The 13930-nt window shown below is 50.8% G+C and overlaps 2 protein-coding genes across 5 annotated transcripts; one reads left to right on the plus strand and one right to left on the minus strand.

Moving 5' to 3' along the window:
- The first annotated feature begins 78 nt into the window (after window positions 1-78).
- On the plus strand, window positions 79-9183 carry Duoxa1 (dual oxidase maturation factor 1). Of its 4 annotated transcripts, XM_090318433.1 has the most exons (9): window positions 98-145; window positions 849-911; window positions 1731-1857; window positions 5060-5221; window positions 5589-5646; window positions 6449-6583; window positions 6773-6986; window positions 7200-7417; window positions 8027-9183. In XM_090318433.1, the coding sequence occupies exons 4-9, from the start codon at window positions 5075-5077 to the stop codon at window positions 8278-8280; spliced, it is 1026 nt and encodes a 341-aa protein (XP_090174559.1). In that variant the 5' UTR covers window positions 98-145; window positions 849-911; window positions 1731-1857; window positions 5060-5074; the 3' UTR covers window positions 8281-9183. The 4 variants fall into 4 exon arrangements, with proteins under 4 accessions (XP_090174561.1, XP_090174559.1, XP_090174560.1 ...); XM_090318435.1 differs by lacking the exon at window positions 849-911 and having other exon boundaries at window positions 79-145; XM_090318434.1 differs by lacking the exon at window positions 98-145 and having other exon boundaries at window positions 638-911.
- A 599-nt stretch (window positions 9184-9782) lies between these two features.
- On the minus strand, window positions 9783-13525 carry Duoxa2 (dual oxidase maturation factor 2). Its single transcript, XM_090357789.1, has 6 exons — window positions 13379-13525; window positions 12258-12315; window positions 11403-11537; window positions 10914-11127; window positions 10432-10646; window positions 9783-9979 (listed from the first exon to the last, which is right to left on the minus strand). The coding sequence occupies exons 1-6, from the start codon at window positions 13523-13525 to the stop codon at window positions 9783-9785; spliced, it is 966 nt and encodes a 321-aa protein (XP_090213915.1).
- Between the last annotated feature and the right edge of the window lie 405 nt (window positions 13526-13930).

The raw sequence follows: 13930 nt of genomic DNA on the forward strand, positions 1-13930 counted from the left end.
CTGGGGGTGAAGCGGGCCCGGCGCGTCCCGGCACCGAGCCTGGGCGGGACGGGGCGGGGCGCGCCGAGGGGCGCGGAGGGGCGGGCGGGCGCGCGGGGACCCGCCGGGGTGCTCGGAAGCCGCCACCGGGGCGCACGCAAGCAAGGTGAGACCGGCCAGGAGGGCTGGCAGGACTCGGGCCGCAGCCTGTCCCTCGGGTCCGGCTCAGGGCTCAGCTAGGGTGGCCGGGAGCGGGGCTTGCCTGTCTCTCTTGAGTTGGTTGGGGTAGAGGAGAGGGTGAGAGACAAAAGAGGGTGCCGGGCGGGGGGGGGCCGGGGGGCGGGGAGAGGAGAGGGTGTCCCCAGATCCTCTCCATCCTGGTCAGGTCTCTGAACCCAGAGGGGAGATCACCCGGCATCTGCCCACGGATCAGCCCCGCTGTCAAAGCGAGGCATCCCAAAACTTTCTAAGACTTGGGGGTGGGGGGCTGTTCCCGGTGGGATTTCGGGGGGCGGGGTGTGGGAAAGAGCGGGGTGTCCTCACCACCCACGGCCACATGAGACCCCCGAGTGCTTTACGCGTGGATGGGGAATCGGGGGGAGGGAGAGAGGGGGGGGGTTCGGAGAGGGGCGGTGGTGGTGGCAGGGGTGGGGGCGAGCAGATCCAGGGTAGCCTGTCCTAGGACACCCATCCCTCCCTGGGGCGCGGTCTGAGGAGGTTGGGAATGGCTTGAAGTGGCAGGGCGGGGGAGCACCCCAAACCCGGTTTGTCCAGTCATATCTTGGCCCTGCGTGAAGACAGGAGTAGAGGTTGGAAAGGAGTCTCATCCCCGCCCCCCCTCACCCCCCAAAAAATAAAAATAAAAACAGGGACTGACTCCCCCAGTCTTGGAAGCCCGCAGAACAGAGCCCGCCAGCTCTTTGGAAGAGAAGGTAGGGGAACGGGGATCCAGCTTTGGGGGGCGGGGGTGGGGGGCAGAATGTGACTATTGGGGTTTTGCACTTACCAGAGTGGGTTCAAAGGTCTTGAAGTGTTCCTGCTCACATACGGGTCTCTAGGGGGCATCATTACAAAATGAGGTTTTATTGGTATCAGTAAGGTGCTGTAGGGAAGGGTTAATTCACCATTTCATAAGCCAGGTAACCAGTACATTTCTTGTGGACAGCATCGCCTCTTATTTCGCTTTCCCTCCGCTTTCCCCTCCCCTCCCTGCCCACAAATAACATAGTTCATTTTTAGGGGGCGTCATTTCTTGACTTTTGCCAGACCAAAGTCCGGGGCCTCTCCCAGGGGAAAGTTTGGTAAGAAATTAAGGCAAGAGAACCCTCCTACGGTTTCTAAAAGTCACACTCCTCCTCACAGAGGCAGAATCCTTATTCTCTTTTGACTAGAGTCTGGATAGGTTCACTTGCATAATCACCCCACCCCTGACTGCTTACCTCATCATCCCTCACTGGGGAGCCCTGTCCCAGCCCATTTTTTAGATCTTGTTCTAATTCTCCACCTAAATCTGCTTTTAGTGCGACAACAGCAGCACACACACACACACACACACACACACACACACACACACACACACACACACACACACACCTCTTCTTCCAGAGGAAAGACAAAGGCAGGAGTTCCTGACAGCTAGCCAGAGACACAAATTTTGAAGTCAACCCAAGCGAGAGAAATGAACCATGACATTCCAATGGCGGTCAGAGCCTTTAACAGTTTTAAGGGTAATACCTTCTCCCACTTCGTAGGGAATTAATAGAGATGCAGAGCACTTACAAAGCATGTGATTTGAATGATGAGGACTGAAGCTTTACCAGGCTGAATTTTTCCCAAGACCATATCTTCTTTGACTGTATCTCCTGCCTGCTTATTCAGGTCAGTATACATTGTGTGTGGATACCAGCCACAGTGAGCCGGGGGCAAATAGGGGCCTGGGCTCTGTCCCTGAGCTCTTTTACTCAAGGCTAGCTCTTTGAGCGACTTCTGGTTTTCTGGTGGTTAATTGGAGATAAGAGTCTCTTGGATTTTCCTGCCCAGGCTGCCTTTGAACCTCAATTCTTAGATCTCAGCCTCCTGAGTGGCTAGGATTGCAGGTGTGAGCCATCAGGGCCAAGCCCAAGTTAATCTTGAGATGAGATTTTTAATGGGGGGGGGATCATATGAGAACCAACTCCATTGTCAGGCTTTTCTTGCTAACCAGGGAGAAAGATAGTACTAAGGATTGAATAGAAGCTCTACCTCCAGACCTTTTTTTTTTGGCATTGGTTCTTTTCCACACTGTGGCTCACTTTATCCCCAGACTGTCCAGGGCTATGATTCTCCTAGCTTCGCTTTCCCATGTCACTAGGCATAACAGATGCATGTGTGGTACCACACCCTGCCATTGGTTGAAATAGAGTCTCAGTTCAGGGCTGGCCTTGAATCATGACCACAGTGTAGCTAGGATTACAGGCTTGAGCCACCCTACCTGGCTAATCAAAACGAGAGCAGAATTTCTACTTCTTCATGTTAGCTTAGCAATGAAAACTAACTTGAGATCAGGCTCATGAAAGTTAATTTTAGGCCATGTAGATGAAGGAAGAGAAAGTTATAAATCTGAATCAGAAGAGACTAAGAAAGGCAAATTTTATTCACCAAAGGCTTTTTGCTGTGTTTTTTTTTTTAAATACGTTCTCATTATGTATTCCAGGCTGCTCTTGACCTTGCAATCCTCCTCTCAACCTCTCAAATGCTGGGATTATAGGCATGTATTACCACTCTAGGCTCACCAATTGCCTCTTTTGCTTTAGTCACTTTTAATAAATATTTTGGAAAATTGGAAGTAACTTAACATTGTCCTTCTGTACTTAAGACAGAAAGCCTTTTGTTAGTGTTTCTTTGAAGCATGTTGAGAGAGATGAGCTATTCTTGTAAAAAATTTATAACCACTCATTAAAATAAATGCAGGAATAATACTAATATATGATCTGAAGCAAAATACATTACATTTTTGTAAATTGCTTATATTACAAATATTTGCTTTTGAAATTCCAGCACATGATATATAGGTCTACTTATTAACAACTTTGCTTTCTCTTCCTAACTTATTAACCAAGATATTCTACATTTTATAAGCCTTTCTTCTCTGGCTTTTTATAAAATATATAATGGCTGGAGCCAGGAACATGGCTTAGTGGTAGCATGCTCATCTAGCATGCATGAGTCTTTGTACCATATACATAGAAATATCTGGAAGTGGTGCTGTGGCTCACGTGGCAGAGTGCTAGCCTTGAGCAAAAAGTGTCCAAGGACAGTGTCCAGATCCAGAGTTCAAGTCCCATGACCAAAAAAGAACAAAACCAAAACCAAAACCTCTGAAACAAAAAATTTAGCCTTAAAATACAGGCCACTATCACATATTTTACAAAATAATTTAGTTAACAAATCCTTATACATCTTCAGCTAGGGTTGAAAGGTATGTTTCACATGCATTTAAACCGAGGTATTCATGTTTAGGTCTTTGCTGGTTTTGGAGGTTCTAACTATTGGAAGATAATTTCTGAAAATATTTTGAAATCATTGAACACTGAGATGGTTAGTGAAATCCCTTCTTGCCTTCCTTATATCGGTGATTCTCAATTATTGTGTTGCATGTAGTGTGGACAGTGGTGGAGCATAGCTCCCTCTTGTGTGAGAAATCAGAAACAATGTGTGGAAAGAACTCATTTGTATTCAGTCATTTGATCTGGAACTTGATTAGTATCCAATCTGTGTAGGGGATACAGAGATGAGAAGATTAGGTCCTTGCCTACATGAAGATTAGAGTCTAATAAGGAGACAACGTACAAATGATTAGAGGACCATGTAATTATTGTGAACATGGAGATACACACCAAATGCAATTAGAATGCTAAAGAATAGGGAACATCTGTATCAGTCCCGTGGCCTCAGAGGAAACTTCAGGGGAGGTGAAACAAGCTGACACTTGAAGAGTGAGAAGTTATTTACCAAGAGGGACAGAGAATTTCAGGTAAAGGAAATGCTAGCACATAGAGGCAGGAAGGCTTGGAACATGTCAGATGCATGGAGAGGAGAGTAGCTGTAGATTAGATTTGGCCAAGGGTAGAGATGGAGCAGTGGGGGAGGACCCCAGATCATAATTTATGTGTGACAGTGAGGCTAGGTTTTACCTAGAGAAAAGAAGTGATATTTGATTTTCAGGAAAAAAAATCATTCTGCTCTCTGAGCAAGAGAAGATGAGGATGAATTAGGGCTGAGAGAATAGGAAGGAAATGCATGGATGATGGTTTGGGTTCTGTCTTATTTGAGATAATGAGCAGTGGAAATACGGCCAAAGAGACAATAAGGTTGGAATAAAAACTGAGGCAGTGAATTTGGGGGGGGCTGTGAAATCGGAGGTACTGAAGGAACAGCCAAGTGAAAACATACATGGAGTAGTATAGGTCCTCGTGAGTTTGAGAACTATGGGCAGCCAGGTCCTGAGTTCAAGCCCCACAAACAAAACAAACAAAAGCAACTAGAAGGGACCTGAAGATTATTATATCCAGTTGAAGATCAGGGAGAGCTTTACCTGCCCCATGCTACCGCGTTAGTCCAAGAGAAGAACTGCACCCAGACCTGAACTGATGCCTCTCAGGAGTCTATCCAACCCTGGCTGGAAGAGAAGATAAAGATAATGGAGCAAGCTGGGCACCTGGCCTAGCGACTCAGGAGGCTGAGATCTGAGGATTGCAGTTCAAAGCCGGCCTGGGCAGAGAAGTCCTCTTAAGGCATCTCTAAAGAACTACCAAAAAAAAAAAAAAGAAAAGGTGAAAGTAGCTCAAGTGGTAGAGCATTAGCCTTGAGCACAAAGAGGCCCAGGAACAATGCTCAGGCCCTGAGTTCAAGTCCCAGGACTAGCAAATGTTATATATAATGGAGTAACTAAAAAGCTTTTTCTTCCCAGCTGATAGCTTATTCGTAATATTCTTCACATTTTCCATATGCAAACTCAATTCATCCTCACAATCACTTTGTTAAGTAGACATTCGTTTTGCCAGTTCAAACCCTGTACCAGTCTAAATGTCTATTGTTACAGAATCACCCCACGAAAATGGCTGCTTTGGGACACAAATTCCCATTCTATGCTGGCCCCAAGCCAGTCTTCCCAATGAACACCACTTTGGCTGTCATCATCACCGTCTTTCTGACAGCCTTGGTCATCTTTATCATTATCCTGCCCGGCATTCGGGGCAAGACGGTAAGAAACAAACCCAACCCTGGAAACCCAAGCCCCAGATCCACCTCAGCCTCAGAGTATGGGGTACAGATTCGGTCTACAACCAGATTCAGAGAGGGGTGAGAAAAAGTCACCACCACCCTTAGCAGAGACAGCCCCCCTCCAGCCCCACCCCACCACCCCACTATTCCATTCAGAAATCCAATAGAGAATTTGATAGACCATCAGAATCCAGAATCCGATAGATCAGAGTGCGATAGACAGACCATCGTGGGGTCAAATCTCGATGGAGCAAATGGAATCTGTGCCCCTCCCCAAATGTGGGAAGAGGCAGGGTGGGCTTGGAAGACGGGATCTGCTTACTGAACCCGCCCTCCCTGTGACTCAGAGGCTGTTCTGGCTGCTGCGGGTGGTGATTAGCTTCTTCATTGGTGCTGTGATCCTGGGTGAGTGCCAAGCATGCATGGATGACGATGACTTGGGCAGCCATCCCTGTGTTTTGTCCTTCCTTCCACAGCCTGGTTGCCTCTCCTGAGGTTTTTCCAGAAGTGGGTTTTTGTTTTTGTTTTTTTTTTCCATTTCTGCTGGTGATCCAGCTTCATAGCTCTTAAGGGAGGCCTTATCCCTTCACCCTCATTTCCCCATCTTGGCAGGGAATCCTTCTGGGGTTGCTTCCCCTCACACCTCCAAACATTCTTATTTGAGGGAGGGCTGGCTGCTAGCTTGGCTTGGGTGATTAGACAAGAGGAAGAGATAGTGCGTATGTTGACGCTGTCTGTGTTTGTCCAGAAGGATTTATGTGAATGCTCTTCACCCTCCCCACCCCTGCTCCTCTGCACCAGAGTGAATACTCCTGAGTGGAGGAAGGGCTGTCAGTCGTGGGGCTTGAACTCTGCACCTGGATGCTGTCCCTGAGGTTTTCAGCTCAAGGCTACCGCCCTACCCCTTGAGCCACAGCGCCACTTCTAGTGGTTTTCTAGTGGTTAATTGGAAATAAGAGTCTCACGGACTTTAGTTCCTGGGCTGGCTTTGAACTGTGATCCTCAGATCTCAGCCTCCTGAGTAGCTAGGATGACACGTGTGGGCAGGATCTTGGATACCCGTGCATCCTTCCTCAACAATGGTAGTTTGACTTCCTACGAGCCAAACCCTGGGCTAGTCTATGGGTCTGCAATGATGAACGTACATACACCTCTGTGAGTTCCCATATAGCCAACTCCCCCCCCCCCCCCCCCCCCCCGCCCCCAGCTGTGAATTTCAGTTCTGAGTGGTCTGTGGGCCAGGTCAACGCCAATACAACCTACAAAGCCTTCAGTCCCGAGAGAATCAGCGCCAATGTGGGGCTGCAGGTCGGGCTCAGAGGAGTCAACATCACACTCACAGGTGAGGGAGGGTACTTCCCTGTGTGTGTGTGTGTGTGTGTGTGTGTGTGTGTGTGTGTGTGTGATGGTGGGAAATGTAGATGCAAAGCTGTGATCACTCTGTTGTGAGATTAACCCCTGGATTTCTGCCCAGTGGGGATGAACTTCTACCCGGGCCGTCCCAGCCTGATCCAACTCTCCTGTTCCCTAGGAACTCCAGTGCAGCAGCAAAATGAGACCATCAATTACAATGAGGAATTCACCTGGCCCCTAGGGGGCGCCTACACTGAGGCATATGCAAAGGCCCTGGAGAAAGGACTCCCAGATCCCGTGCTCTATCTGGCTGAGAAGTTCACCCCTCGGAGCCCCTGCGGCCTGCACAACCAGTACCGCCTGGCAGGACACTATGCCTCAGCCATGCTGTGGTGAGCATGGGAAAGGGGGATGAGACTCAGGAACCCCATTTCTTCCATTTCTCCTCATGTGTGCGGACATTCCGAATGGGATGGGCTGGTTTCTCAGTCACCATGGTGCTTGCTTGGGAAGTCCACAGGCAGGAATCCCTCCTCCTTAAGTCCCTTCAGTCTACCAGCAAGTACAGGTGCCCAGGCCTGCTCTCATGGGTCCTGGCTTTCCAGGGTATCCTTCCTCTGCTGGCTGCTGACCAATGTGATGCTGTCCATGCCTGTGCTGATCTATGGTGGCCACCTGCTGCTCGCCACTGGCGTCTTCCAGCTGTTGGCCCTGCTCTTCTTTTCCACAACCACGTCACTCACTCCCCCCTGCCCCCTCCGCCTGGGCACTGCTGTGCTGCAAATTCACCACGGACCTGCCTTCTGGACCACATTGGCCACAGGTGAGACCTGCCCCTAATGACAGGTACTTGGGGCCCAGGGTGGAGAAGGAAGGCCCAGGGACCATTGTGTTGGTGGGGTTGAGGGTCTGCTTCTAGGAGCTGAGATATCTCTGTCTTCTTAAAAGCCCATCCCTCTGATAGCCCTCATCTCCTGGTTTTCTCTTCCTAAGGCCATTTCCTCTTCTTCCTCATAGGCTCACCTCCCTGCATCTTCCCGCAATGTGTCTTTCAGGTCCTCTTTCTCCTCCTTTACCTCCCTAAAGCTTCCAGTTCATGTCTCCTCTCACTTTCTACACTTTTCTGTGTCTCTATGGCTAGAAATGATAATATTCTGCTTCACAAATCCCTCAATCATCTTATCCTTCAGATTTATTCTCCTCCTATTTCACTCCCACCGCCCCCTCATGACCCTCTTCACCTCTTTTCTCCTCTGCTTTCAAAGGCAAACTCTCTTTCTTCTCCTTCTTTCTCCCCATCCTTTTCCCTCTTCCTCATTATCCTGAAATCGGGCCCAGGTCTGTCTTACAGTTGTCCTGAGGTTCCCATGCCATCTCCTCAGGAGAGAATTACTAGAGCTAAGGCAGAACACTCCTTTGCCCTCATCCTCAGGATTGCTGTGTATGCTGCTGAGTCTGATCATGGCAGTGGCTCATAAGATGCAGCCCCAGAGGCTGAAGGCTTTCTTCAACCAGAGTGCAGAGGACCCTGTGCTGGAGTGGAGTCCCGAGGAAGGAGGACTCCTGAGTCCCCGCTACAAGCCCATTTCTGACAGTCCCGAGCCCCAGGACATTCCCCTGTCAGAGACTTCCTCTGAGGCCTGCTATCAGGAGGAACACCCACAGGATTCTGATTGTGCCCTATAATATTCCTCTTCTGACATCCAGCTGGATTTCTAGTCTTCACTGGAACCCCCATGCCTCCCCAGAACAATCAGTGGGGTGTTTTGGGGGGGGGTTGTATTAGACCCACAGCTCCAATTTATAAGTACACGGGAGCAGAAAAGGAGGATCTACTCTACCTAAAACAAAAGCCCTAAGGTCCTGAGGAGTTGTGGAGTCTGCCCATACGCCCTGTTGCCATGGTAAAATCAAGCAAGAGCGGCTCTTATTTTTGTACAGCAACCCGCATTTCCTGGATGCTTTGTCTCTTGGAAGTGTCATTCAGTGAAACCCAAGTTTCTCACAATAAGGAATGTGTGGGGGGGCAGAGAGGTTCCAATGTGATGGTTTTCTGGTTTTTCTTGACCCTCAGATCCTTTTGTTTTCTTTCTTTTTTTTTCTGGATCACTTTTTCTTTTAAGTAACCCCTTGGTCTCCCCTGAAAGAGGACATCAAACATCTCATTCCAGTTCTAACATTGCCCAGCTGTTCCACATTCTCTTTGTGCCTCAATTCCCCAAATATGTCAAATGAGATTGTAAAATTTGCCAAGGATCTTTTTTTTTTCTTAAAAAAAGTCTAAGATTTATATCTTTATATCTGACTGCTAACATTTACCTTGGCATTAAGACTCTGCCCCCCCCCCAAAAAAAAAGAATTCCAGGAAGAGTTGGTAAATCATCTTCAAACCTTGTTCATTTCCCAGTCCATTCAGGTTGGCCGGGAGAAAGACTGGGAAGGTCACTGCCTCCTCACTAAACCCTACCTAACAAAGCCAGGCAGCCCAGGGAGCTGGGGCCAAGTTGATGCCCCGCTGACCTCACTAGAGGGCACTCCTCTCCCAGAGCCTTTCTGGCTTCTCGTTTGTTTTGATCTGGTTTTTTTTTGTTGTTGTTGTTGTTTTGTTTTGTTTTTTTTTGGTTTTGTTGTTGTTTTTCTTTTTCTTTTTCCCATTTCTCCGAAGATAATGGGATTTGCAGTACTGCAGACTGCACAATAAAACTTATTTCCAGCACGGGGACAAGCCACTTGAGACTGTGTGTTCCAAAGAGCCCAAAGAAATTGATAGGAGAAAGAAAAAAATTTCGAAAGCCTGGGCACCAGTGCACCAGTGCTTATGGCTCAAGTGGTGGACCTCGAGGAGAAGAAAAAAAAAAGCCAAGGCTTTTTTCAAGCCAGTTTCTCTCTCTCTCTCTCTCTCTCTCTCTCTCTCTCTCTCTCTCTCTCTCTCTCTCTCTCTCTCTCCCTCCCTCCCTCCCTCCCTCCCTCCCTCCCTCCCTCCCTCTCTCTCTCTCTCTCTCTCTCTCTCTCACACACACACACACACGAAGGAAGTTTTAATTTAAAACAAAACAAACACAAAAGTTTATTTACAACCCACCCCGGTGGGGAGGGGGACGGCGCAGTGTTCTCCCCCCGCTGGCCTCTGCCGGGCACTGGTCCAGACCTGCCAGGTATTGACTAGGAGTCCAGAACTGAGATTTCCTTTACAAGGCCGTGGTGATCTTTAAGCCTGGGGCCCCCAGCGGCTGCTTGAGCGGCGGGGTGCTGAGGATGAAACTCGGCTCTCCTAGCTCCTGGTTCCTGTAGCCCTGGCCGCTTTGATCCAGAAAGATGCGCAGAGCACGGGGTCGGGTGTAGTGCAGCATCACCACCGCCCCTCCCAGGAGGAGGCTCAGGATGCCTGCATCCGCGGGAGGGGACAGAAAGGAGGGTTAGGGGGGGCACAGGGCCAACGGGGACACTGCCGGGGAGACTCCAGGCTGGCCACCGGAGGCCTGTCCCACACTCCATCCACATTGATGGTTTGTTTTTTTTAAAAAGCCTGTCCCTGGAATGCCCTCTCCAAATGCGCGCAAGCGCGCGCGTACACACACACACACACACACACACACACACACACACACACACACACACCGATCACTTGCTCCCCTGGACTCTAAACTGGAGGGATCCTCCTCACGGTTTTCAGAAAATAATAATAATAATAATAATAATAATAATAATAATAATACCACCATGCCAGTGTTGGCGTGCGCGCCCATCTCGTGAGCGGGAAAGCGCGCACACTCCCGTTCCTCATCGTCCCCACGCCTCCCCAGCCCCGGGCGCCCTGGAGTGCCCTTTGGTTCTCACCCGTGGCCAGCGTGATCCAAAAGGAGGCGCCGAAGGCCGGCGTGAGCGCCGCGGAGCCCAGGCGGAACGGGCAGAGCGGCGCGGCGGACACCGAGGCGAAGGCGAAGACGCCGAAGAGCGCGAAGGCGCCGGTGGTCAGCAGGGCCAGGCCGCCGTAGAGCGGGGCGGGCATGGACAGCAGCACGTTGGCGACGATCCAGAAGCAGAAGGCCACCCTGGAGGGGACCGGACGGCGAGGGGGGGGTGGACCGTGAGCAGGACCCCCCCCATCACCGCCATCCTCCTCCCTCCTCTCTGGCCTGGGATGCTGGAGGTGGCTGGAGACTCAGGGGAGCCCTTGAGGATTCCCACGGTTGATCCCCACCGTGATCCGTTGGTTGTGGGACTTCAAGACCCTCTAGGTTTTCAGTCCGGGGTGGGACAGCAGCTCGCCCCCCCCCGCCCCGCACCCCACCTCGCCCCCCCCCCCCCCGCGCGCTCACCACAGCGTGGCCGCCGCGTAATGTCCCGCCAGGTGATACTGGGAGTACAGCCCGCAAGGGCTGCTCGGGGTGAATTTCTCCGCCAGGTATAGCACGGGATCGGGCAGCCCCCTTTTCAGGGCATTCACGTACTCCTTCCTGTAGTCTTCATCCAGGCGCCACGTGAAGCGCTCGTTGTAGTCGATGGTCTCGTTCAGCTGCCGCACTGGGGTTCCTGCGGGGAGTGGCCGGGGTCAAACGGAGGGGACTCGACCAGGTCAAGGACCCGGAAACCAGATTCATTTCCCATAGGGAATGAAAGGGGAGTGGAGATGGCTTGGCTGACAGCTGGGAGAAATCACACATCTACAAACACCAAAGGCTTGTTGGTGGAGGATTGTTTTTTTTTTCCTCTGAGGGAGGGGAAGGAGGCAGCTACCCCTCTCCCTCCTGCCCTCCCTCCCTCCCTCACCATTAGCATCTCTCAGCCCCTGGCTCTGGAAGCCTCACCTCTGAGGGTTATGTTAATCCCCACCAGTCCAACGTGCAGACCGACGTGGGCTTGAACGCGGTCCACACTGAACGCTTTGTAGGACATGTTGGTCCACACGCTGCCCTCGAACCAGTCTCCACTGAAGTGCACAGCTGGGTGGGAATGCACATTTTGGAGGGGGGTGGGTCAGGGAGGTGGGATTTAGGAGAGTAGTGAAAGAGAAGAGCGCTGGGGAGAGGGGAGTTTCCAGGCTCCAGTGCATGGTAAGAACAGAAGAGTAAGTATTGCAAGAGGGGACATGCATACACATTTGGCATCCCAGCTTTCTAGTTGTGGAGGCCGGAGGCTGGGGTCGCTGCATACTGAGGCCAGGTCTTAAAGAAACCAATGAAAACAACCCAGATGCTTCTGCCTCACACTGGCACTCACAGCTACAACTTAGGAGACCAGAGAACACCTGGAGGCCAGCTGTGAGGAGGACTCCTGGAGAGTCCATCTCAACCAAAAGAATTTTGGGAGTGGTCAGCCTGCCCGCTAAAATAGGCCTAAAATAGGCGGATGGTGGTTCAGATGCACTCCTTGGCAAGAAGAAGCAAGACCCTATGTCAAAAATAACTGGTGTCAGAAACAGGCCGGAGGTATGTGGTTCCGTGGTACTCCACTGCTTAGCAAGTACAAGCTTGGGTTCAAATCCCAACACCTCCAGAATCAGATAAAATACAAGACCAAAAATTAAAAAAAAGAAAAGAAAAGGTTGGGAAATAGGAAGAGGAAGCAGGAAACCAAACCCAGTTCCCATTTCCCCAGGTGCCCTCTGCCCACGTCAGTCCTCACCCCAGTTTCTCTCCCCGTGGGCTGGACCGCACACTCACCCACAATTTCTGCACCTATGAACAGACTGAGAAGAACTCTCACCAACCAGAACCAGCGCTGCAGAACAGACACTCAAGTCAGGTCTGGTGGGTAAGGCGCAAGCCTCTCCCTTCCCCCTCAGGCCACTTCAGCCTCACACTCCTGACTTTTTAAGGCTGCTGTCAACACATGCTTTTCCTGAGGCACTGGCATTTTGAGGATTGTTTTTGGGGGGGGGATGGGGGTCGTTGTGTTTTGCTCTTGGGCTTCCACCTACTTTGGTGTCCAATTTCCTACTACTCTCTGGGCACTTTTAAATGCCCCCCTCCGCCCCCTGTTATCTGGCACCGGTCCCCAATTCACTTCTTCCCAACCATTGCTTGGTGAGGCTCAGTGAGTTCAGAAGTACTGGGAAAGAAAGCAAGGATCACTTCCCCTGAAAGAGGGAGGCCAAAATAAATGAAATGGAAATATAGGTATTACTAAGTGCACTAGTTCCCTGGTTGGGGGGGGTAAGGAGATGGATAGATATTAAGATTGGGGTCATCTTATATTTGGAAGGGGGGAAAAAAGGAAAGAAAAAGCACAATCACAACCTAGGCTCTGGAGGAAGGGAGAATCTGAGGAAAGGACTCCAGTCTGCTACAACTTAAAATCCAGTGTGGGATCCTCTTAGTCCTTAAGGTTGGCCCCCCCCACACACACACAACCAAACACTTCAGCCCAAGACCAAAGGAGAAACACATCAGTCTGAGCCATTGGGGGTCTGTCCTCTTGGCAGGAAGGTCATCACCTGAAGGACAGGATAGTTCAGTCACCATAGGGGGAAATTACTGGACTGATTATTGGACTGGATGGCCACGCTCTGCCACAGCTGGGGTTCCTTTCCAGGAAACCATGGACCAGGAAATCTCCCTGCTCTTGGTTTATTAAAAAAAAAAAAAGGTGGGGGGTGGGGAAGGATTGTTCTTGATTCTATATTTCTGGGGCTGGTTTTGTTTCTTCTGACCCTATGTGTATTAGCTGTAGTTATCCTTGCATAATCTTGGTTATTCTGGGTTTCAGACAGACTCCCCAAGATTCTCCCCACCCTCTCCTAACACCCCCTCCCCTTCACCCCCACTCTTTAGCACCTCCTTACCGAGTGACCACGGATCCCAGGCAAGATGAGCAGGAAGCTGCCCGCCAAGGCTAAGAACACCACAATGACTATGAGCAGTTGAATGCTGAAGCCAGCAGCATGCCTGGGCTGGGGGTAAAAAGGCAACACTCCATTCCACAGAGTCATCCTGAAAGCAGGTGGAGTTCTGCACCCAGAGAGCTGGGGTGACCGGGCTTACAAAGCAGATGAAGCCTGACCAGAGCTCAGTCTGAGGCCAGAGGGGACTATCGTCCCCCCCTCCCCCAGGGCTCTGGATTAGCTAGCGGAATTTTTCCTCAGTGGCAATGGCCAGGTACTTTGCTGGCTCTGCCCCAGTTTCGCATAGCTCTGTTTGGAAGTCTCTGTGTGTGTGGTGGTGGGGGGGGACTCATACCTGTTTTTATAGAGCGCGGGGAAGCTGGCTGCCAGCCTGGTGGTGGGGTCGGAGAGGGAAGACCTCATGCAAATGAAGGGTGGAGGGTGAGTATGCAAATGTGATGGGCTCCCCGCCTGCACAGCCAGAGGGCCGGTCCCTGCTCCAGGATCTTCACA

Source organism: Megascapheus bottae, chromosome 25 (genome assembly GCF_031878675.1).
Source record: "Megascapheus bottae isolate mThoBot1 chromosome 25, mThoBot2.hap1, whole genome shotgun sequence".
Classification (NCBI taxonomy): domain Eukaryota; kingdom Metazoa; phylum Chordata; class Mammalia; order Rodentia; family Geomyidae; genus Megascapheus; species Megascapheus bottae.